The sequence below is a fragment of the Gallinula chloropus genome, assembly GCF_964237585.1.
Source record: "Gallinula chloropus genome assembly, chromosome: 2".
Lineage (NCBI taxonomy): Eukaryota > Metazoa > Chordata > Aves > Gruiformes > Rallidae > Gallinula > Gallinula chloropus.
The window spans coordinates 101,071,216-101,095,076 of NC_140086.1; the positions used below are offsets into that span (position 1 = coordinate 101,071,216).

The 23,861-nt window shown below is 47.9% G+C and overlaps 2 protein-coding genes across 2 annotated transcripts; both read left to right on the forward strand.

Moving 5' to 3' along the window:
- The first annotated feature begins 1,510 nt into the window (after positions 1 to 1,510).
- LOC311205408 (putative 2-ketogluconate reductase) lies at positions 1,511 to 6,231 on the forward strand. Its single transcript, XM_084279835.1, has 6 exons — positions 1,511 to 1,611; positions 2,398 to 2,782; positions 3,741 to 3,912; positions 4,797 to 4,975; positions 5,529 to 5,625; positions 5,998 to 6,231. Exons 2-6 carry the CDS (start codon positions 2,401 to 2,403, stop codon positions 6,149 to 6,151), a joined length of 984 nt encoding a protein of 327 aa, XP_084135961.1. The 5' UTR covers positions 1,511 to 1,611; positions 2,398 to 2,400; the 3' UTR covers positions 6,152 to 6,231.
- A 1,082-nt stretch (positions 6,232 to 7,313) lies between these two features.
- Positions 7,314 to 18,350, forward strand: RBFA (ribosome binding factor A). Its single transcript, XM_084280104.1, has 7 exons — positions 7,314 to 7,492; positions 8,072 to 8,114; positions 9,079 to 9,255; positions 11,730 to 11,842; positions 12,942 to 13,026; positions 15,310 to 15,380; positions 17,538 to 18,350. Exons 1-7 carry the CDS (start codon positions 7,350 to 7,352, stop codon positions 17,917 to 17,919), a joined length of 1,014 nt encoding a protein of 337 aa, XP_084136230.1. The 5' UTR covers positions 7,314 to 7,349; the 3' UTR covers positions 17,920 to 18,350.
- Positions 18,351 to 23,861: the final 5,511 nt, after the last annotated feature.

Genomic DNA, 23,861 nt, shown 5'->3' on the forward strand with positions numbered 1-23,861 from the left:
CCAGGACAACAAGAACAATTTATGGGTTTGTGTAATTATTACAACATTTCATTATACTTTACCTTTTCGTTAGACATTTTATAGAGGATTTGGTGTTAAACTTGATTGCCTTAATGCTTGGCACATCAGAACGTGTTTGACAGAATTCAAGAGGATGCAGTTTTGTAACCCATTCCTTGGCAAAGCCCTCCTGTAGTCAGGAGAGATACAGCAGCGCGTAGTTGCTGGGTATTTCGTAGCGTGGAAAGAGAGACCCCCGGTGCCCATGAGAGCCGTGTTTGCTGGCTCCTGAGCTGCTCTCACCCCAGAAGCCAGGCACCCAGCCGAGCGCCCACTGACCACCTGCACGGCAAGAGGGATGGCTCCAGCACAGTGGAGGGAGCGTTGAAGCTGCACTCGGCAGCCTCCATTACTGGGGAATTACAGTCCAAGTAAGAACATTCTCATGTGTTTCTCAGGCCCAGGACTGCCTGTAGCTGGGATGACCGCTGCAGCGGCTGAGCACCTGAGCCTGACCAGTAGCTTAGCTCGTCAAGAGAGGTTTTGAGGGTATTAGAATCGTTCGGGTTGGAAGAGGCCGCCGTGTGTGTGTTCAATGGGATCTGGCACTGGTGGCTGCCGGTCAGAGGCGGCTCCCCGCGCCGCGGGGGATGACCCACAGAAAGGCCAGGCCAGGCCTCGGCTGGCGCCCGAAGATGGCGCGGAGGAGGCAGCGTGTTGGCCGCTAAAGCAAACCCACCGTCACTGTGAAACTGCTGACGGCGCAGAGACGCGACGCGTTTTTCGGAACATGAAATTATGTGCCGACACCTGTTGCCCGTCCGCAGCTCCCCAGAGGGGTTTCGGTTACACCTCCCGCCCCTCTGGCACCATCTCCCCTCCTCCTTCTCCCCCACCGCCGGCCCGCCGAAGCACCTTTGCGGGCGGCCGCTGGCAGCGGGCCGGCCCCGCTCCGCTCCGCCCCCGCCTCCCCTCCCCACGGCCCGGCCGGGGCGCGGCGCCGAGCGGGGCCGGCGCGGGTCAGTGCACCGGGAGCGTCTCTGCCGGGTGGCGGTCACCGGCCGCGGCTGCCCGCCGTCCCGCCGCGGGTCCTGCGCGCCTCGGCCCCCGCCGCAGCACCGGCCGCGCGTCGCCGCGGCTCAACGGGCCATCGGTAGGACGGGGCGTGCGGGGCGCTTCGAGCTCCCCCGGGGGTCTCCGCGCCCCGCCCGACGGCCCGCCTTGGCTGGGAGCGGGACCGAGAGAGAATCTCGCCCGTTCCCTGCCGCCCTTCAGGGCCGGACCGAGCCCTGCGGCCGCTGGTCCAGCTCCACTCTATCTCCACGCCCACCCGCGGGCTCGCCGGGACAACCGCAAACTCCTCCAGGAAGCGCTCAGCCCGCACGGGGCCTGGAAACCCAGCCCACACCCCGCGCTCCGGCGGATTTGGGAAAGGGGAGGGGGGGAGGGGGCAGGTCCTGTTCAAGAGGGCGGGGAGGGAGCAGAGGCGGCTTCTTTCGGCAGCCCCGGAGCTGCGGAGCCTCTCGGGACTCGGCAGAGAAGCGCTGCCAGCCGCCCGGAGCTGCGGAGCCTCTCGGGACTCGGCAGAGAAGCGCTGCCAGCCGCCCGGAGGTGCGGGACGTCTCCGGGCTCGGCCGGGAAAAGCAGCTCTGCCAGGCGGGGTCGGGCACTGGGCGGGTCGGCCCCGCGGCTTCGCGCTGCGGCTGTGCTTTCGGGGCGGCCGAGAGCCGGCGTGCGGGTCTCTCGGCTTTAACCCGTGGTAACAAGCTTCGTTCTTCCCCGAGCCGGCGGAGTGAAGAGCTGCGGGGCCGCTGAACGGAGGCGGCGGGGAAAAAAGAAAGGGTAAAACGATGTAACGCTCAGGGATTGAATCGGTAACTCCAAATGTCGCCACTGAGAAATTGCAGCTCTGTTAGATTAAGCAAGGTTTTTCACGAGGCAGTTTCATGAATGATAATGATTATTTAATATTGCTGCATAGGTGGCTATCAAAGGCAGAACTTGGGGGCTAAAGGATACCCTTCCACTCATGTGGCTACATTCTTAAATTGTCAAGACTTTGGCCTTTAAATACTGAATATTGAACAGGAGTAACGCCTGGTAGCTCTTTTGTTTAAGCGTAGGCATAGCTGGTATGCCATAAACAGTGTTCTCTTGCTTTATTCACGAGATTGTATAGAAACTGAGCAACCTTCTGAACATCACGGGAAGCACACAAGTAAAGTTCTGCATTGGAGGAGTGAATATCTTTAGCCAACTTTCATCAAGTGGGAAAGCAGCATGATGGACCCAATCAATTCCCGTGTTTTTTGGGGTTTTTGAGGGTTTCTTGTTTTGTTTTGGGTTTTTTTTAAAGTCACTTAAGGACATGTCTTTTTGGTTTCATTGTATTTACAGGGCATGGAAGGCCAGGAACTACCCTATGTGCTAATTGACTGTGTAGGAGGGAAGCATGGGGTATATGAAGACCATGCTGAATTTCTGAAGAAACATTTTCATCTCGTCACCATGAAAGAATATCTCGAAAACAAGGAATTTCTGGGAAAAAAGATCAGAGCTATTTATATGTGGTATCACAAACCAGTTATTAATGAAGAACTGCTCCAGAGCTTGCCTAACCTGAAGATAGTTGCAAGCTCTGGAGTGGGAATAGATCACTTGGACCTGAACCTCCTTTCCAGCTACGACGTGAAAGTGTCCAACACTCCATTCGTTGTTTCCACTGACACTGCGGACCTGGGGATGGCTTTGATGCTGGCATCTTCCAGGAGACTTGTAGAAGGTAATAGCTGAAATGGTCTTACTACTCTGATAGAAAAGGTGACTCTTCAAAGCATGTAGTTAGAAAGTGTGTGCTGGTGCAAAGGCAAGCTTAAAAGTAGAAATACAGGAAAACAAAGGTATGAGGAAAAGGTTAAGATAAATCTGTCACGTTTACAGTAACTTGTAAATAACATTTCCACCCAGGCATATCAGCAAGGTAGATGTGCTCTTTCTTCAGGCAGCCCTAAATTAAAGCCTCTTTTCCCTCATCCCATACCCACATCCTACTGCTACTTGTTCACTGCAGTCTTGCTTTTCCAGTTTTAATAAAAGGGCATTACAAGGAGATAGGTTTCAAGCCTCCTTGAAAGTGACTTTGCTGAGCTGGGATGTACCTGAGCCATTACAAACAAGCTGTCTGGAAATCTGTCTGCCACGCTCTTCGGTTCTTTTCTCTGCCAACTTTGGTGTATCTGCAAGACAGCCGGGAATCCTTTTTTTGGCCCTACTGAATGTCTTGATGATACTACAACTGATTCATCAGTTGCACCATCCAGTATTTCCAGTGCAGGTGACATCCGTGGCACTGCCAGTTTCACAAGCCCTGCTGATGAGCCACCACACGTTAGCAGCTGAGTTGTTGTAGTGCATTCCAGTGGTGCGGTGTCTGTTCTGCACACAGGGAGAGATGATGGGCAGGTCTGTGATGTACCTAGAAAAGAAGTTGCTGCTTTGGCCTTACTTTCGCTGCTGCCAAAGTGGGGCTTGATATGGTTTTGTCCTAAGCAAGAAATGAATGTCAGGTGTCATGTTGAGGGTGCAGCATCATTCACTTCTTGTCCAGAAACACAGTAACATTATGTTAACGTTCCTTTGCTTCTGCCTTGCCTTGTGGCAAAAAGTGTGGGGGGAAAAAGTATAACCAGGTGCCAGGACATCCTTTACATGTTGTATTTCCTTCTTTTCCCTCCTCCAAGGCCATCAGATTGCAGTGTCCCCCGACACGGAGTATTTCCCTGCTGACTGGCTGGGGACAGAGGTTTCTGGGGCGACCCTGGGGATCGTGGGAATGGGCACCATTGGCTACAAAGTGGCTGAGAGAGCCAAAGCCTTTGAAATGAAGATTCTGTACCACAACAGAAATAGGAGGTAAAGCTGGTTGCAGCTCTGTGGAGAGTCTGTTTTGCCACTGCTTTTAAATGTTATTTGTGCTTCTTTCACTGTCAAACCAATCTCCTGTTCTCTCCGTGCCAGGATAGGATGATGGGGTCTCTGCACAATTATTATTAAATGTCGTGCCAGGAAGCAGCAAGGTCCCCACAGTGTGGCCAGGTTCACCCAAAAGTCCAAATCAGGCGAGCTCATGGTGATGAGGTGAGGTGAAGGCCAGACTGGGGCTGAGGGGAGCTGGAGATCAGGCCTGTGATGGCATCACTGGGACAGTGGCTGACAGCCCCACGGGGAGCTGCCATGGGGTCCTGGGATGTCAGGTAGCCCTGGGAGGTTGGATAGGGACAGCCAGGGCTGGTGATGACCTCAGGGCCATAACAAGTCGCTGCCATATTACTGGCTCTTTATTTTAACACGAGTACATACACTTGCTTCAAGAAGGTAATTAATTACCCAATACGTGCCAAAACAAAGTCACTAAGGAATGGAAGAGATAGAGTTAAGCCACTTTTCACAGGGAATGGAATTTATATGAAACATCATTCTTGCTTTTGGGTTGGAAAAAAATCCCCACTGCAGCCAGAAGCTGTGACATGAATGCATTTGTTTTATTATTTACTTGGGACATTGGCATTGTACCAACTTCTTACCTTTCATTCCCACACATATAGTACCACACGTTTGTGTACCGAGTGCTTGGTACTGTGGGGAACAGCTTAACATTTCCCTTTCTGAATTTCAGTCAGGTAACTGCTTTGCACTATGGAGCAAAGAAAACAGTTAAGAAACATTTCCTCTAATGGTGATTTGAACTTTTTCTTCTTGCTTACTACTGGAGTCTAATTTGGGTTTTTTCCTCTCAGAAACAAGGAAGAAGAAAGTGCTGTTGGAGCTACTTACTGTAAGAAGATAGACGACTTGCTCCAGCAGTCAGATTTTGTGTTGCTGTCGGTGACCCTGACTCCACAGACGCACAAACTCATTGGGAGGAGGGAGCTGAAGCTGATGAAACCCACAGCTACTCTCATTAATGTCAGCAGAGGTAGGGTGCAGAATAAACAAAACTGCACTATGGTTTGCCAGCAAAAAAACGTCCTGGGAAAACCCATCCCTAATAGCAAATCTGCCACTCCAAAATGTTCAGTAAATTCTCCAATTACTACATATGATTTCGCTGTCTCTGGTCGTGTCTCAGCAAAACATTTACGAGCTCCCACAACTCTGAGGAAGTAAGTCTCTAAGGAAGAGCTTGGGGTGTCAGAAGCCTGCATACCTTTGTGTAGTCTTCTGCTTTAAGCTCTCTCTTTGTTTAGTGCAGCGTTGTTGCTAACACGCATCAGGGTGACACAGCCGTCTCTGAAGTCTGGCAGGGTAGTTTTGTTTTATGGTGCCACACACTGCCTTTTAAAATTCCCCACTGCTCAACTGATGTGTGTACCCCAGTTTCCTTCTCCCACGTCACCACACGCTCTGGTGCTGCTTCTGCTTTGCGAAGATCACAAGCCCCGCTGTTGTCCTGGCTGCCATGCCTGAAAGGGCGGTGAGAGAACGGTACAGACTATGAAAGTAAGAGTAACCCTCTTACTGTCACCCAGGTCTGGTTGTGGATCAGGATGCCTTGGTGGAAGCCCTTCAAACAAATGTTATTAAGGCAGCTGCTCTGGACGTGACATACCCCGAACCTTTGCCTAGGTAAGATGTGTATTTAAGTTAAATACAGATGAGCGTGTGTGTGTGGTTCAAACTAAGTACAAGTGTCTAAGCATATGAGAAGTTATGTAATTTTCTTAGTGGGGGTACACAATGTATGTGCAGTAGTCCTATGGAAATACATCCCCAATCCTTCTGTCCTAGCCAAACAAAATCCACACTGATTCATCTGGAGGATTTGTTGCATAAAAAACCCACAAGCTGGGCAGCAGTTTCAACTCCTCTGAGTATGCCTGGGTTATGCAATTAATTTTTAATTATTATTTTAAACGTTTCCCTGGCTCCCTTCAGGTGATGAAATAACAGATGAATGCTCTTTGAGCGACTAACTCAGCATTTATTGTCCTTTCACAGGGATCACCCTTTGTTAAAGCTGAAGAATGTTATAATTACTCCTCACATTGGAAGTGCCACCAAAAAGACACGACGCCTTATGATGGAAAACATGATGGAAAGCATACAAGCAGGTCTTACAGGTCTTCCTATCCCTAATGAAGTGTTACTGTAAATCTGCCTGCATTCAATGTTAGCACCATTAGCGTTTATCCTGGTGTGAGGCAACAGTAACCTGACCACTCTTCATGTAATCATGCCATGTGTGTTACACAGATAAAATGTATAATCACAGAATCACAGAGTCATGGAATTGTAGGGGTTGGAAGGGACCTCAAGAGATCATCAAGTCCAACCCCCCTGCCAGAGCAGGTTCCTTAGGACAGATCACACAGATAGGCGTCCAGATGGGTCTTGAATATCTCCAGAGAAGGAGACTCCACAACCCCCCTGGGCAGCCTGTCCCAGGGCTCTGTCACCCTCACTATGAAAGAGTTCTTCTGCATGTTGGTGGGAACTTCCTGTGCTCCAACTTGAAGCCCTTTGCCCCTTGTCCTATCCCCACAGACCACTGTAAAGGGGCTGGCCATTTCCCTCTGTGTCCCACACTTCAGATATTTATAAACATTAATCAGATCCCCTCTCAGTCTTCTTTTCTCAAGGCTGATCAGCCCCAATTCACTCACCCTTTCCTCGTAGGGCAGATTCTCCAGGCCTTGAATTGTCTTCACAGCCCTTGGCTGGACTCTCTCCAGGAGATCCCTGTCTTTTTTATACCAGGGAGCCCAGAACTGGACACAATACTCCATGTGGGGCCTGACCAGGGCAGAGTGGAGGATCACCTCCTTTGACCCGTGGGCTATGCTCCTTTTGATGCACCCCAGGATCCCGCTGGCCTTCCTGGCCACCAGGCCAAGCATGTCGTGCCCGACTGCATCCGTGCGACACCGCATCGAAGGGCGATTAAATCGCGTTCTGGTGCCACAGCACAGCAAACGGCGGCCGGCATCAGACACTCGGGCCGCGGCGACACACCCCCCCCCCCCCCCCGGGAAACGGCTCGCAAGGCCGCTGCCGAGGGGCCCTGTAACGGACAGGCAGCAGCCAGGTTTGCGTTCGCTCCCAAAGGTAACGCGCGTACCCGCTGAGCAGAGCCCGGGCTACGCCTGCGCGGGGCTTGGCCCGAGGGCAGCCCGGTCTCCTCCCTTCCCTCCAGAGGCCGCCCACCGGCCCCGCCGATACCGCTGCCTGCGCCGGGGCGTTGCAGGCCCAGGCCGCCGCGCCGCAAGGGGGAGCCGGCAGCGCCGGAGCCGCCGCTGCTCTGGGTGGCTCCGCGCCGCCGGGCTGGGGAGGGCTCCGGCCGCTGGGGCAGCATGTGGGGTGCCCGGGCGGCGGCGGGCGCGGCGTGGCGGGCACAGGAGGCGGCGGTGCCGCCGCGATGGTGTCGGGCGCTGCGCTGCTCCGCAGCCCTGAGCGGCTCTAGGAACCTGCTGAGGAAGATGCTCCGCAAGAAAAAGTAGGTGCGGGGCTGCTCCGCTTCCCGCCGGGCTGGGCCAGGCGGCGGGGCCCGAGGGGGCTTGCCGGGGCTGCCCTGCCTCGCCGGTGCGGGTAGGCTCCGCCGCCGCGGGCCGCCTGGCCGGGGCTGCCTGCGGCCTGGAGAGGTGCTCCGCGCGGGCGGCGCCGTGTCCCGCGCCGCCGGGCCGGGCCCTGACCGGGTGGTTCGTGGGCGCTGGGGGGGCGAAGTCGTGTGAGAGCGGTCGCGGGGCTCGCCGGGGCTCCCCCAGCAGCGCGGGGTGAGAGCCGCCCGTCCCGAGCCGCGCTACGGGCCGCGCCGCCGGCGCCCGGCGCCCTCTGCTCGCGGCGCTTCGGCGTCGCGCCTGGTGACCCGGCGGGAGACGCGTCGGGTCGCGCTCCGCGGCTGCCCCGGCGCAGCTTCATCTCAGCCCGGGGCCTGCAGCCGCTGTGGGGACACCCGCCGCGGGCGTGACAACCGTGTTGGCTTCACTGCGCGGGCAGCCCGGCCTGTCTCTTGCCGGCTGAAGGGTAGAGCCGCCCTCCTTTAGTTCCTTTTTTGTGTTTGTTTTTTTCCCAAAAGGAAGAAGTTCTGGTATGACAGCCCGACCCTGGGACCTAAACTGGTAAGTGCCGGCTTTCAGGGTGCTGCGTGTACCCCTGCCGGGAGGAAGGAGCTGGTGGGTGTTGCCATCGTGCCTTAACCTCGGGCAGAGCGTTTCCTAATGGAGGAACAGCAGAATCTCAGGAATTAAAGCTCGGGGACCCAGCTTCACTTTGGCATATGCCTGGGTCAGCCTTGAGAGAAGCTGCTCGGCTGATCACGGCTCTTTCCTCTCCTGTGCTGACACTTTGTCTGTGCCAGCATCAGCGCGCTCGTGCCTGCTCTTGAGCCCCTAGCAGAGAACTGATCCAGATTAAAGCACCTGTAAAATAGCATAGCTTTATGGAAAGAAAGTTTGTGTGTTTGTGTTCGGAACAAGCAATGCTTTTTTTGGCTAATGCATTAGGGTAGGCAATGGCAGGACAAGGGGGAACGGACTAAAGCTAAAGGAGGAAAGGTTCAGATTAGATATTAGGGGGAAGCTCTTTACAGAGAGAGTGGTGAGGTGCTGGAACAGGCTGCCCAGAGAGGTGGTGGATGCCCCATCCCTGGAGATGTTCAGGGCTAGGTTGAATGGGGCCCTGGGTAACCTGGTGTAGATCGAGGCCTGGAGGTTGGTGGCCGTGCCTGTGGCAGGGGGGGTCGGAGCTCTATGATCTTTGGGGTCCCTTCCAACCCATGCCATTCTATGTTTCTAATATTGCATGATGTATTTTAAAAAATGGCTTTATTGAGCTGTATAACTTTATACAAAATAATAAACCAAGAAACCTGGACTGTAACACATGAAGGTCAAAGTTTCTGTGAAGAGAAATATTCTTTATTGAAATAGGTGATACATAAGACCTTTTTAAAGCCATCACAGCAGCAATAGTAGTGTTTTAAGAGCATACTTGGTAGAGTGCACAAAGCTGTATATAATTGCCTAATAAAAATTTACAGCTGCTGATTAATGGGTTTGTTGTGTGGTTCTTTTTTCCTTAAAGATGTGCAGACCGAACACGTTGGACTCTGTAACGAAGGATGGCCAGACAAAAACTAGGAGAGAAGATAACATACGCTGGAGAGTTTTGAATGGTCTTATTCATAAAGCTGTGGCAGAGATGATGAATACCAGTGAAGTTAATCAAGAACTTTATGATCTCAAGCTGGAAATCTGCAAGGCAAGTGCTGAAGCTACAGCTTGTGTTGAGCTGCTCTGATTACACCTTGGGGTCAGCGTGGTGTGCCGGAGGAGCTCCCCTGGGAGTTGTGGTGCCTGCAGGTGGAGTTTGTCTGCGTTGCTTCTGGTGAGGCAGAGCACAGCGAGATGAGGCTCTGGATTCGCCTTGCACGCCAGGTGAACCCACAACAGTGGATTGTACCTGGCTTAGCAGACCTTTGCTGCTATAATGCATTTCAATTTAGACCAACTGAATGGTGATTCTCTTGACATGTTTTTGTTTTTGGTGTTGGTTTTTTTCTGTTACTCAACCTTTCAGGAGGAACCTGGTTTTACTGATATAAGTGTTTCTTTCCAAGACTCTCTTCTCTCTGCAGTTGTGTGAGAGAGGTCATACCTCACCAGCATCGTTACACAGGCAGAAGACTTTAAGTGGGGGGGGGGGCATGAGCAAAAAAAGCAAGCCTAAGGAAATGGCATTGGCAAGCAGTGAGGTTCCAGAAAGAATTGGAATTTGTACCTAATTTTAGCTAGTGCCATGATTCACAGGTTTGAAAGGAATGTTAAAGCTCTGACTCAGGAACTAAGTCTCAACATTCTAGTTTGTCTGTAGTGTTTTCTTCTACATTTGCTGCTTTATTAAGATTGAATGATGCCAGTGTTTGGCTTAAAAGCTTAACATGGACTTAGGTTTGTTTGGTAGAAGCATGTAAAAGAAATTGCACCTCATAGCTGCATCTGTCACAAGGAGTTTGTCATTTATGATTGAAACTGATGTTTTTGCCAGCTGAATTCATTCAGTGTTCAGGCAGGTGATTAAAATCACGTGGGCAGGATGAATCTTTTGGCTCTGTTCACTGTCCTTCGTGGAGTATTTCTCTCTAGGGCTTGGAGGATTGCTTGTCTTACTTGGGTGGCATGTCTGCACATAAAAATACTGACCAGTGTAGGCAAGCCACAGAGCTTTCAGGAGGCATTGCTGTAAATTAATCAATTTATAGTATGAGAGAGGGGAAACAAACAGCCTTCTTCTCAATATAGTACAGATGTGTTATTACAGCTGTGTAGTGCTTAGTGTTTGTGCTACCCTTGGATGTGGCTGAGGCTCAGTCCTGATTGACTCTTGAGCAGATTGTGGTCTGATGTCGTTACTTTTATTCTCAAAATAAATCTTCCAGTTGGCTTTCTGCAACCCATCAGAATCTGGGGTTTTTTTGGGTATCAAAAGTTAAAATTACATAATGGTGACACAGGTAGGAATCCTGCTTCAGGCCTGATACATCAGCCTTTTCTCCACTCGATAATATTACTTGTGAAGAGGAAGAAATGGCTTGTGTGAGGTAGGGTTGTTTATGTGCTTACGGTAGGCTCAGTGTGGGAGATGGGGAGGGGTGATCCTGCAGCACAAACAGCTGGTTAATGACCACAGTGGGTTTTTTAAATGAGTGGTGGGTTTCCCAGGGGAGGAGCTACTTAGTGGTGGAAAAAGTGGTATCTGCTTTGGTTTGGGGACAGCCCATTTTGCCCTAGGAAAGAGTAGTGCTGTCAACAGCGTGCGGTTTTTACTCCTGGGAATGCTCTGATGGAATTGTCTTTTCCTGCTAATATATGTAGCCATCTGTTTCTTTGAAGAGTTGGTTTCTGGGCTAGACAACCTCTGGACCTTCCAATGGATAGTTTGTGCTTTCTCCTCCCTCAGTTCCTTCTTTTGGTTGCTGAGACAGATGTGAGAGGTGTGTGCTGAGCCTGCTCTCACAGTGAGAACCTGCTCTGTTAGACACTGCTAGATGTGATGTGTGACAGAAATCTTTCAGTACCCAATCAGTGTACTAGAAATTTGTTCTTCAGGAGGATTGTCAGTCTGTCCTGTTGTGCTTTGGCCCCTGCCCACCATCTGTTTTCAGTTGTGTGTATGACAGCTGTGAGTGGTAACCATTATTTAGCTAGAGGTTTCGGTGCTGGAGGTTCCCAGCAGGTTACACTGCAGCGGCATGGAGGGCATCCCCTTTCTGTCAATATCAAAACTAAAGTCTGGGTGATAACAAACCCAGTGGTGTCACAGGTCCTTCTTGAGTGGAAACTTACACTTTGCACTGTATTCCAAAACAGCATGCCATAAATTCTCATTCTGGACTCCTTGTGGTAGTAGCACTGCTGCACTGCTAAGTGCAGCACTGTCAGTAACACACCGGTGTTGACAGGCTTCTCTGTTTAATTTCAGTTCAGGGGAGATTGGACAGTGACTTGCCTAAATAAAAGTCCTTTTAGCTACTTGCATGTAAATCTTACTTGGTGCTAAACTCTACATCTGTAAAGCCATTGTGTAACTATGGCTCTTAAGAAGAGACATGGAAGAAGAGCTTCTCCTAAGAATTTTCATATGCTGTTTGGGTCGCTGTATGCTTATTCATGACTTCATTGTATATGAAGAGTGTGTCTATATGTATAATTTTAAAGAAACTTGTCTCTTTGCAGGTATCCCTGGCATCAAACTTTTCAGCATGCCGTGTGTACTGGAACCCTGCTGCTACCATGGAGAAGGAAAGCTACGTGGAAAGCGTGTTGCAGAAGAGTGCTCCGCGTATACGGTACTGCTGTGGGAGAAAGCTCGACCACTTCCTCAATTCACAGCCATTCATAGCTTAAGCACTGCTGAGGTGTTCCTAACACTCTGTATCTGAGCAGCTAGGGTGCTTCAGCTTTTTGAATATTTGGAGTGGGGAGCATCTGGGAACCTCACTGGGAAGGATGGCTGTGTCTGACCACCTGTGTCTTCTGTGCTTTCCTGGGATTGGGCTGGGCTGAGCAGAAAGAAAGGAGTCTGGATGGAGTTTCACTTCACTGTACTGATGATGGTGGGCTGGACATGCTGTGTACAACACTAGGCCAGAATGTGAATATGCCAGAATATACTGGCAGTTACAGCAAGCATCTCCTTACGGATGCACTGATGGCTAGGGTCAGTTTGGACCTCCAGAAGGGATGGCTGATGTTACAGAAATTCTTCACAAAAGTGATACCAAAACCAGCATGCTGCTGTGTATTGTTATGCTTTACTGGCAGAAGTTCCAGTGAGTTTTCAGGATATCAGAGACTTTTGTCTCTCCCTCTTTTCCTTGGCTATCCAGCCAGTCTGTTGGAGGATCAGGACTTCAGCCCATGGGAAAAGTGGTGCTGAAGGATACTTGTAGAGACATTTCCTTCCCCTTGTGTCCCTAGGCTGTGTAATTCCTGCCCCAGCACAATGCTCCCAACATCTACTCTTTGAGGAGGAATGTTGCTGGCTGGGAAGATGGGAGGCAGGGGGCTGTCAGTCCTTCCTGCAGCTAGCATGTATGGCTAGTTGTCTTGTCCTGATGTGAGGGTTCTATGCCCCACTCTTCTCACCTGTACAGTGGGGATAACAAAGCCAAACAAAGTGGGGAAAGACCTGCACCAGCGTGCAGGTGTAGGAGACAAGCCTAGTATCAGTGTTCGTGCAGCTAGGAGTTTTTGTCGTACGTTCAGAGTTGGTATTCTGCAGTGATGTATGGCTTAGTGCTAACCTGAATGGATGCCCATCTGACTGCGAGTTTTGCAAGCTATATCCTTAAATTTACTGTGCTGCTGGCACTAATTTAACGTATTTTATCTGTCCTAGAGGTGCGGTACTGTTACTCACACTGGTGAATGCTGTGTTTTTGCCAGATACCTTCTGTCGAGTCAGCAGATTCTAAGAAACGTGCCCCCAGTAGTGTTTGTAAAGGACAAGGAAGCTGCAGCTGTGAAAGAGGTAATTGCAATCTTCCACTCAGTGTACAGCTAACGAGATGCAGGCTGGGAGGCTCAGCGTGCCATAATGCTTAGGAATATGGAGGGAGCTGATCATTCACAGAATCACAAGGTTGGAAAAGACCTTTGAAGATCATCAAGTCCAACCATTCCCATCCTATGCTAAAACATATCCCTAAGTACCTCATCAACCCTTTTTTTGAACACATCCAGGGAAGGTGACTCAACCACCTCCCTGGGCAGCCTGTTCCAGGCCCTGACAACTCTTCCAGTAAAAAATTTACTGAAATTCATTCAGTTGCTCTACCAACCTCTGTTAAAAATCAGTCTTTTTCTATCCCCTTTCCTCTTCATGCTCCAAAGTGTTTTAGCAAAAAATCTTGAGTAGACTGATACTTATTTACAGTCTAAAAGAACCCTTGTTGCTGTCACCTTGTGAATGTTTTTTCATACTACTGTTAAATTTTCTGAAGTTTTCAGAGAAGTTTGTAGCCCAGATTGGGCTGTTAAGAATCCTAAAAAATGAAGTTACAATTTTAAAGAATAATATAGGGTGGGCAGTTGTCTGTTGATAGGTATATGTGATTAGAGAAGTGAGGTCTGAGGAGCTGTCTTCCACATTTTAAATGTTCTGGGGTTTTAAAATTCCACATAATCTAATCAGTAGCCAGCTGTGAATTGATAATATATTTCTAGGGAAGTGCAGATCTTTATGTAGAGGATGTAAGCTCATTTGTACTACTTTTTTTTTTCTACTTTTAAAGTTATCTTTTAGTATTTCACATTTTCTGTCAAGATATTTGTAGTTTTAACTAGTTGAAGTATTGCTTGAATGATGATACTTTCTAGGAATTGGCTGTCATTAAAACTGTGAAGTGAGATCTCTTAAATACTGAGATTTCCAGATGAGAAAGATGATTCCAGTGAATGTAATTTCATGCAAAATGTCTCCTCAGGCTGTTGATGTGAATGGAAAGAGCGTGGTCACATTTCTGTGCCCTGAAGTGCCTTATTTCTGGATGTGTTACTATTGCATCCAATTACTGCTAGTGTCTTAGGGCTGATGCAGTGTGTGTTGGCAGAGCTGGAAGGGATAACAAGAACCCCAGACTCTAGAAATGCAGTGAGCTGCTTTAACTTTCTGTGGTCAGAAAAACTCTTGAGTTTCTTGCCAGTGTATTGATCAACAGTACAAACATTTCATCTGCTTAGTAGCAACAAAACCCACAGGGATAGAAATGAACTGGGTGCTTCTGAAAGCAATTTATTTGTTAGATGCTCTGGGAGTTGTTATATTTACATATACTAGTGTCATGGTTTTCCCTAGCTGGTAGCAGGGCATCTCACAGTCATTCATTTCCCACCCCCAGGAGGCAAAAATGGGGAGGGGGTGGGTAAAAAAAAAGGAAGACAAAGGGAAACACCAAGGGCTGGGATAAGGACAGTTTACTGGGGCAGCACAGGGAGAGGGAAATAACAGCAACAGGACTTTATAGCAGAATATACACAACTGGTGGTACATGATGCAGTTTCTCACTGAACTGCACAACCTGGACTGTCCACCTCAGAGCTGTCCCAAAGCCAGACCATCTCCCAAGCCACCTGTCCTGGAGCTGCCTGCTCCTCCCCCACCGGCCCCCCTTTATGCTGAGCATGATGTCATGTGGCATGGAATACCCTCTTTGGCCAGTTTGGGTCACCTGTCCCTGCTGTGTCCCCTCCCAGCGCCCTGGGTGCCTCCCACCTCATTAGCAGAGCAGCATGAAAAGCTGAAAGGTTCCTGACTGCTTGGCAACAACTAAAACCAACAGTGTGTCACCAGCACCGCTCCCATCCTAACTCCCAAACACAGCTCTACACCAGCTGCTGGGAGGGAAATTAACTCTGAACCCGGGACAAATAGAAATACAAACTTGCAGAAAGGGGGAAGAAGAGAAGAAAATCTGAGTAAGGATGTTATGAAAAAGGACTTGCAGCATTGAAATAAGACCAAATAAACAAAAAAATTACATATGTGACACAATCCTAAGTTCAGACTGTATGTAAGGCAAAAACTTCATAGGAATCTCTGGATCAGTTAATGTTATTTGACACCAACTTCCCAGGCAAGAAGTATAAACAGCCTTTTCCACCATTTACATGGAACTATTTTGAAAGGGTTTTGCTGAATATTCCAGACATATGGAAAATATTTGCTCATAGATACTTGTCTGTCTTGTGTAGGTGTGAACAAAGTAAATTCAACACAAGACTTCTAATATGTATTGTTTTCATGTGTTTACAGATTGAGGAATTACTGTCAATTGCTGATTTTGGACCTCCAGAAGAAGAAGAAACGTCTCAAAATGATTCTAGGTGGGTTTTTTGAATTGGAATTGTACAAGTGTCCACTTCTGGGCTCCTCACTTTAATAAAGATGGGGAACTACTGAAGAAAGCCCAGTGTTGGACTACAAAGATGATTAAGGGCTGGAACATCTCTTGTATGAAGAGATATGTATGATGCAGCTGAGAGAGCTGCATCTGTTTAGTCTGCACAAGACTGAGAGGGGATCTGATCAGCACTTACAAATATCTGTAAGGGTGAATGTTGAGAGGATGGGGCCAGACTCTTTTCAGTGGTGCCCAGTGACAGAATAAGGGGCACTGGGCACAAACTGGAACACAGGAAATTCTATCTCAATATGACCAAAAAAACCTTCTTTACTGTGAGGGTGACAGAGCACTGGCACAGGCTGCCCAGAGAGGTTGTGGAGCTTCCTGTGGGGATACTGAAAACCTGCCTGGGCATGCTCCTGTGCAGCCTGCTGTAGGTGATCCTGCTCTGGCAGGGGGCTTGCTGTAGATGATCTCCAGAGGTCCCTTCCAACCCCTAACATTCTGTGATTCTGTGGAGCATCTGTTTTCATCTCTGTTAGTCAACTTGAGTTGGGAATTATTTGGCATGACAGAAAGTATATTTTAATTAGATGTGTACGTTGTTACGTCAGAGTTCAGCAAATGGTGTGTGAGGAAATAGAAGAGACTTTTTGTAAGACCAGAAAGGCATCTCCACTTTTAAAGAGGTCACTTGGGCCTTTCCGTTAACAGAAGAGGCAACAGAATAGCCTGGGACAAACTTACATGTAATCATGACAGAAATTAAATGTAGAGGTCAGCATTTTATTTTGGGTGTAACTTCAGTAAAGAAGCTGAAGACACATTTATTTGCATTAAGGAAAAAATATGTGTTGTTATGTGCTCTGTTTTGCTGTCAAGTTTTAGTGCTGAGACATTTCCTTAGCCTGTCCTTAAAATGGTTCCTGTGCACAGGTACCTTGCTGTAGACCACAGGTTTGCACATACAGAGGTGGAAAGTTGGTTTTTGGTTTTTTTTTTTTTATTTTTATAAATAAGTGGACCTCTGTTAAGCTGTGGAGAATGACTTGAGTTGTCATAGCAGTGTAGTCTGTATGCTTTCAGAGGCAGTTAACCCATAAAGGGGTGTCGCAGCACAGTCTTAGAAATCAGCTCGGTGTGATGTCTGTACTCTGAGTTTCGTAGTCGTCACGTTTATCACGTGCAGACCCAATACTTGGTCTGGTATTAGTATCTTTACTCTTGTAAGGGAGTTATTTTTAGAATTGCTAGGAATTCAAGACTCGGTGTGTTTGTGATAATTAGGGTTTTTTAAAATGCAGCCATAATGCTGCATTTCTGACAACAAAAGCTCTGTGTGTACCAGTATTTCTCTCACTGTTCCCCTTTTCCTGTACAAGTTTGGTTTGTTATACCTGAGTTACAAATTTACTGACAAATCTCCTGCAGCTAAAAAAAGAATTTAGCACTCTTCTGTGATGGATTTATGGCTATTGAGGGGTAGGACTGAACAATCTGTTAGAATAATCATTCTGTGGACTGAATGCTCTCAAAGCTGCCAGCCTGGCACTCGTGTGCTGCAGTCTGTTGGGGGAGCATCTCAGGACAGTTCACCAGGTGAAAATTGGAAAAGAGCTTATTGGGGGAAATCATTGTTGTGACACACTTTCCTACAGGATGCTGAACACATTCCTGTGTTTGTACCTTGTGGAAATACTTAATACCAGTTTAAGGTGCCATATGCTGCCATTCATACAGGTCTGACACGTTTTGGGCACAGGCTCCTGCTGCTTACTTGCTGGAAGAACTGGGAGGTTCTGACTTCCTTGGGGCTCCCAGGTCCAGTGCTCACTCTAACCGGTGCACACCTTTTCCCAGAAACCAGCAGTTCCATCTGGGATGTAGTTGGTGTATCGGGGTCCTCTCCTTATGCCTGTTGACAGGCTGACAGGTTTAGAACCCTCGGACACACAGTGCGGTGGTGCCTGTGCCGTAGCACGGGGAGCAGCACAGTGCTGCACCTAGTGCGTTAGTAAAGTCAAACTGGAACCTCCAGTTTATTCTGTGTCACACAAGTTGTCACAATCAGCATTGCTCCTTAAAATAAACATGGGGGGAAAAAAAAACCCCACAATGTTTGTTTTCCTTTCCACAGTAAACCGTTGCCTTCAGCAGCCGAGTCCTCGGAGTCGCCCATGCGGTCTAATCTGTTCGGCATTGATCACGAGCTGCTGAATAAGCAGATAATGGACTACAAGAGACTGAAGGTGTCCAGAGAGATAGAAAGCACTGCCTGGACAGAAGAGCAGCATCAGCAGCTTTCTAAGATGCAAAAGAAAATGAAAATGAAAAAGAAAGCAGTAAGGGATCCTCCTGATGATGACATCGCTCCACAGAAATACTTAATGGACAGAGAGGAAGCTGATCACTGGGATGATGACACTGAATCGGTCGTGGACTATGAGCTGGAGGAGGTAAACAATTTGGAGGCAGATTATGGCAAAACTCTACCCAAGCCTACTCGTAAATGGAAATGAAGTGAAAAAGCCACTCCCTGTAAATTGGAGGCTGCCAATAGCAAAGCAAAAACCTGCCAGACAGTGAAAGACTAGTTCCTCACAGCCTGTTTACCACTTCCTCTTTCAGACTGACAGGTTGCCACATATTGGGAGGTCTGCTAGCACAACGTGTGTAAGAAAAACAGTGCTGCTAACAACATTCTGTCAAGCAGCCTTCAAGCTTCTGCAGTCGTAGGACTTCCTACCAGGGAGCAGTTTTGTAATAGTGTGGCACTGAGTTAAAACTTCTTGCAGTTCTGTTGATTATTTCCAATAAAATCATGGTTTCTGTGTTGAAATAAAACCTTGCCTTTTTTTTTTTTTTTGGACAAAAATAAGTACAAAGTGACAGTCTGTTATTCTAAGGTCAGGAAAGAAGAGGGAAGTGAAATGATGACAGTGGTGTTCAAAGAGCAGCCTTCAGTGCACAAAAACTAGGACAGGGTATTCTCTAGAGGACCTAGTCTTATTAGGGAGCTCTCCACAAGAAGGTGAAACTCACTGAAATTTATAAAGTCACAACCTTGAAAATAAATTTACTTATTTTAATATTCAGAAATTTACAGTTGTGCAAGGGGAACTGCTCATCTGTTGGGTAAAATTGGGTAAAGCACTGACTATGGTTGAAAAAATGTATTAAAAACTCAAAGGTGGAGAAAAAGCAGTAGAGAAGAAGGTCCCAGAACCGTTGGAGATTTGGAAATGGATGGGGAATCATGTAAAAAGTGAGAATAAAGCTTGCTGCCTCAAAGCAAGTGAAAAATACTGTTGGTGTATAAAGTCAGAAGGGCTGAAGCTTCAAAATGTTACAACTAACAAGGTAGCCATAAGGAATGCTACCAGAAACAGGGATCATTTGGTTCCGTTATTTAATGGGGAAGTAAAGAAAGGTGATGCAGAGGAGGTTGCACTGCAGTGCATTGCTCTAGTTTTTGAAAAAAAGTTAAATGACTGTGCATAAGCTGCAGAGTATAAGAAATGTCTCAAGATTTTTAGGTTGATAAGTGGAGTTCAAGTCACCAAAGAACACCGACGTTCCCTGTAGGTTATTTATTAATCCCGTGGAAGCATATTCAGAATATCGATGGCCGGTAAGAATAGGGAGAGGATATGGGCTATGAACATCCATAGGATGTTCCCATGAGCTGTTTAGAACTCGTATGAGGAAGGGTCAGGGTCTTAGGAATGTACTCGCCACTTTTGGTAGGATATGTGTTCAAGCCGTAGCTCACGTTAGGCGCTTCCCTCACTTGATGTAGGTGAATAGTCCCAGGAATTTCAGTGTGCCTTCTCTGGGCTTTCCAGGAGATCCCCCTAAATACCATGGGATGGACACACTTTGACGTAGATGCTTTAGTTTGTTTTCCAGCAAGTGGAGGTATTTACCACACCAGAAAGCGTTTGTGGGTGGTATCACTATCAATCAAAGCCAGTCATGGATTTGTTGCAGCTTGGCATCAAAGTTCTTAACTGTTTGAATGAACAGTAGGAACATGTTAATTGGCACTTGCTAAATGAATCCTCAGAATGTCTAATGAATTGTAATAGTCATTCTAATAAAGGAATCCACTAATGTCTCTATCTTCAGCCTCTGCTGTGTAAAATGTGAGACTGCTCTGACTCTACCTAAAAGTTACAAAACCCCAACAAGCACCAAAAGAAGTTAAATGTTAAGACTTCAGAAAGAAGGAAGAGAACAAAGTTGATTACCTCTGCTTCTTGTTTGGTTTGGGCATCTATAAGCTAGGTTTGCAGTTCACAGGTGAGATTTCATGTAGAAATAACTAAAACACCTCTTGTTGTCAGCCCTAATACCTGTAATCCCTTGTGAAGCAAGGGAGGGTGGCTGACCTCTGCTGCATGCCACAGCTCACGTCGTAGACCTGGCTTTCTTCAAGGGAGATGCCCAAGGAGGGGATGGCCACTCTGAAACCGGTGGTGAGGGTAACAAGCAAACGCAACCAGATTTGTCTTAAAAGTTTCCAGGCAGAATGGACTGGGAGGAAGATGCATCCCAGGGAAAATCTGGAGACCAGCACCGGAGCATCACTGGCCTCCCCCTCATTAGTGCTCTGCCTCAGCGCCCACTGTCTTCCTAGGGAAGCGAGGTGGGATGTTTGCTCTGTTAGATAACAGTGTAATAGTAACCTCTGGACTGTGTAGCTGTAAAAGACAATAAAAGAATGTTATACTCTGAACAATGTGAGCTATAATCATGTGCAGAATCCCTTGATTTAGCTTTCCTGTATTGTACGACCAGAGATGGGAACAGAACTTCCATGACCTGCAGACCTGGTCCCCTACCTGTATCGGCAGCCCCTTGCTGCAGTCCTGTACCCCTCTTAAGCCTGCATAGGAATGTGCAGCTGGGGGTAGTTGTTATTTAACACTGGCAAATCAGATGTGCAGCTTAATTGATGTCTGTGGTGGGTTTGTGTGGCAAGGTTCTGGTAGTGCAGGGGTGGCTTTGGCAAGAAGCTGCTATAAGCTTCCCTAAGGTCTGATGGAGCCAATACCAGCCAGCTCAAAGACAGACCCACCACTGACCAAGGCTGAACCAATCAGTGACATTCATAGCACCCCTGTGGTAACATATCTAAGAAGGAAAAAACCCCTGCAAGGAGCTGCTTTTTGCCACCAGAGAAGGGAGTGAGAAGAGGTATGGAACTGTGCAGGCACCAAGGGCAGTGAAGAAGGGAGGGGTGGTGCTCCATGTGCTAGGAGAGATTCCCCTCCAGCCCATGCAGGACCCCACACTAGAGCAGCTGGAGACACATGAACGATGTTGTGACCCAGTGGGAAGGCCATTCTAGAGCAAACTCCTGGCAGGACCTGCAGCCCATGGAGAGAGAGGCCCACACTGCAGCAGGTTTGCTGGGGGAACTTGTGACTCCCTGGGCGACCAGGCTGGAGCAGCCCGGGCCTGAGAGACTGAGAGACATTCTGTGATGTATGACTGCACCCCACAGCAGTGACCCACACTGGGGCAGCTGGTGAAGACCTGAAGCCCCGTGGGAAAGGACTCAGGCTGGAGAAGTTTGTGAAGGACTGTCTCCCATGGGTGGGACCCCACGCTGGAGCAGGGGAAGGGTGTGAGGAATGTCACCCCTGGCCAAGAAGGAAACCAACTTGTGGGGAACTGACCGAAACCCCCATTTCCCATCTACACCTGTGACACCTGGTGTGGATGAAGGGAGAGAAATCATGAGCAAAGTTGAGCCTGGGAAGAAGGAGGAGTGTGGGAGGTGTTTTAAAATCTGGTTTTATTTCTCATTATTCTACTCTGTTTTCATTGGTTACTTTTTGGGGGTGGTGGGGTGGTCTAATAAATTAGATGCATTTTATTCCATGTTGAGCCTGTTTTGCACATGATGCTGATTGCAGAATGATCTCTCCCTGTCCTTAACTCCTAAGCCTCTCAATATATATTTTCTCCCCTGTCCAGCTGAAAAGGGGAGTGACAGAGCAGCTTTCATGGGTAGCTGGCCTCCAGCCAGGGCAAAACTCCAGGTGCTCCTGTGAGCATATGCTTGTATTTGAATCAATGTGATCAGTCAATGACAGTTTTGGAAAACATAGGAGCTTTCATTGCTTCCTATGACTGTTAAAGCAAGCCTTCCTAAACACTCTGAGACCCTACAAGTATATAGTTCAGACCTAAGTTTCAGACTTAAAGTTAAGAAAATGCCTCAGTTACCCCTCTAACCTGGCTATTTTCCTGAAGACCAGTTTCTAGAAGATGCTAATTTTGAAGGAGAAATGAGGGCATATTGTTCTTCTGCTTAATTTTAGCCCATCAGTTTAATTTCTCTGACCCCTCTAAGACCTTGCTGTGAAAGTGTGTGTACATTTTATGTCTTTCCAAAACAGAGTTGTCCCTCCAGTTGCACTGCTAAGTAATGCTACTGTGCTGCCTACAGGCTGACAGCGAGAAGTTTAGTAACCCTCCCCAAAACATGTAACCCACATGAATCAGAAGAGCTGCTGACAAAAACACCATCATGCTGGGGAAACCAGAAAACCACAAAAGTCTTGTTTTCTGTCCAAGGAATTCCTTGTCATGAAAGCTGATCTACCTGGAAGCCTTGCATGCATATATAAAGTCAAGAAGTGTAGAATAAAAGCTCAGCAAAGAGAAATAAATTAGTATATTGCCAAGTGAAGACAAAAGGGTTCATTTTTCAAGGTTTCAAAGCTCTCTAGATCAAACCAGAAGAAAATCTTAATTAACTAGGAGTATGGAGTTGCATGCATGTTTTTCTTGCTAGTAGCACACTGCTGCATTGCACTCACTTTAAAATCTGCTATGGTGAAAAAACAGCAACCCTCATAAACACCTAGCCAACAAAGCCTCATGCATCAAACTGTAAGAATAAAACAGCAGGAATGTTTGTCTGCTGAGGTAGTTACTCCTGACTAATTCTGGTAGGGTGTTTCTTCAGGTTGTCCATCTTACCTGCTGGACTTTGCTCAAACTTACTGGAAAACAAACTCTAATTGCAAACACTTGTAGTTAATTTCAGTTAATTACTCTCTCCCCTGCTCCAAGGGACAGGTAAGGAAAGCAAGAGAGAGAAAGCAAAGCTATGGAAGTGGGTGTAGTAAAGGGACAGTGCCATAGCAGATGTGTTGAGATCCATGGGGTCTGTAAACAAGTTCTGTGCCTGGGATCTGTTGTGGTTTTCAGCACATTACCTGGGACAACCTGGCATAAATTCAAGTGATGATTACTTTATTCTGCAGGTTCAAGCACTATTTGCAGGCTTTTGTTGAACCACCCACAGGGGCAAGATTTGTATCTTTGTGTCACTGCTGGCGTGCTTGTGGCTGTTCACACACAGCAATGCATGTGTGTCTGTTCCTGGCTCTGACACTGAAGCCAGAAATCGGTACTTACGCTCTCTGACACGAGGGTTTCAAGGGTGCTAGGTGCTTGCTTCACTGCTAGACTGAGACGTCCATGATTGTCACCACTGGTACGTGTCTCAGGAGAAGGAGGCTTCTCTGTTTCTAGTGTTTCCTTCCTCAGTGCAAACCTTGGGCTCAGGATTCTGCAGCAGTCCGCATCCGAAGGTCACAAGGCTTGACTAAGTTTATTGACATTGCTAACTTGTAACTGAAAATCATCACCTGATTCCAATGGGAAGCTTCAAACAAACAGCAAGGAAGATGGAGCTGCTGCTACTAAACTCTGGGCAGCTTTAATACAACTTTGGTGGCAATCAGACCAAGAAGGGTCTCTTAGGAACATGGGGTGGGTCCTGACAAAAGAAAACCTGATACAACAGAGCTTGAGTTCCTCTCCTGTTGGCCTGATGACAAGCCACAACGGCAACCACGGAATCGTTGAACATTTGAGGAGGGGACGGATCTCCATGGACTGTTTAATCCAACCCTCCTGCTCAAAGCAAGATCAGCTACAGCAGGTTGCTCAGGACTGTGTCCAGCGGGGCTTCGAATTTCTTCGAAGACAATGACTCCAAAACCTCTCTCAGCAACTTGGTCCAGGGTTCAGCCACCCTCATGGTAGAAAAGTGTTTTCATTTGTTCGCACAAAATTTGCTGTTTCGGTTTCTGCCTGTTGCCTCTTCTGCCACTTGGCAGCACTGAGAAGAGCCAAGTTCTGTCTTCTCTGCACCTCCTACCGGACACTTACAAGCACTCCTCAAGTCCCCCTGAGCCCTCTCTTCCTGAGGCTGAACAACCCCAGCTCTCAGTCTCCCCTGGTATGAGAGATGCTCCGAGCACTATACTGTGAACAATCAATAACACTGAGATAAATTATCATCTTAATGTTAAGCCTAAGTGCTTGCTAAACGAGGAGCCAAGGCTTGGTAAACACATGCAGCTTTTCTAGAGCATGGTGTTCCCAAGGAGGAAGCAGATGATCCAACACAAAAACCATGCAACGCAGAAGCACC

Excerpts from the sequence above, each read along its gene's own strand:
- LOC311205408 (XM_084279835.1), top strand. The coding sequence starts at position 2,401 with ATGGAAGGCCAGGAACTACCCTATGTGCTAATTGACTGTGTAGGAGGG. Across the intron at positions 3,913-4,796 it reads TACCACAACAGAAATAGGAG|AAACAAGGAAGAAGAAAGTG; the intron begins GTAAAGCTGGTT and ends TTTTCCTCTCAG. Across the intron at positions 5,626-5,997 it reads TACCCCGAACCTTTGCCTAG|GGATCACCCTTTGTTAAAGC; the intron begins GTAAGATGTGTA and ends GTCCTTTCACAG.
- RBFA (XM_084280104.1), top strand. The coding sequence starts at position 7,350 with ATGTGGGGTGCCCGGGCGGCGGCGGGCGCGGCGTGGCGGGCACAGGAG. Across the intron at positions 7,493-8,071 it reads AAGATGCTCCGCAAGAAAAA|GAAGAAGTTCTGGTATGACA; the intron begins GTAGGTGCGGGG and ends TTTTCCCAAAAG. Across the intron at positions 11,843-12,941 it reads AAGAGTGCTCCGCGTATACG|ATACCTTCTGTCGAGTCAGC; the intron begins GTACTGCTGTGG and ends TGTTTTTGCCAG.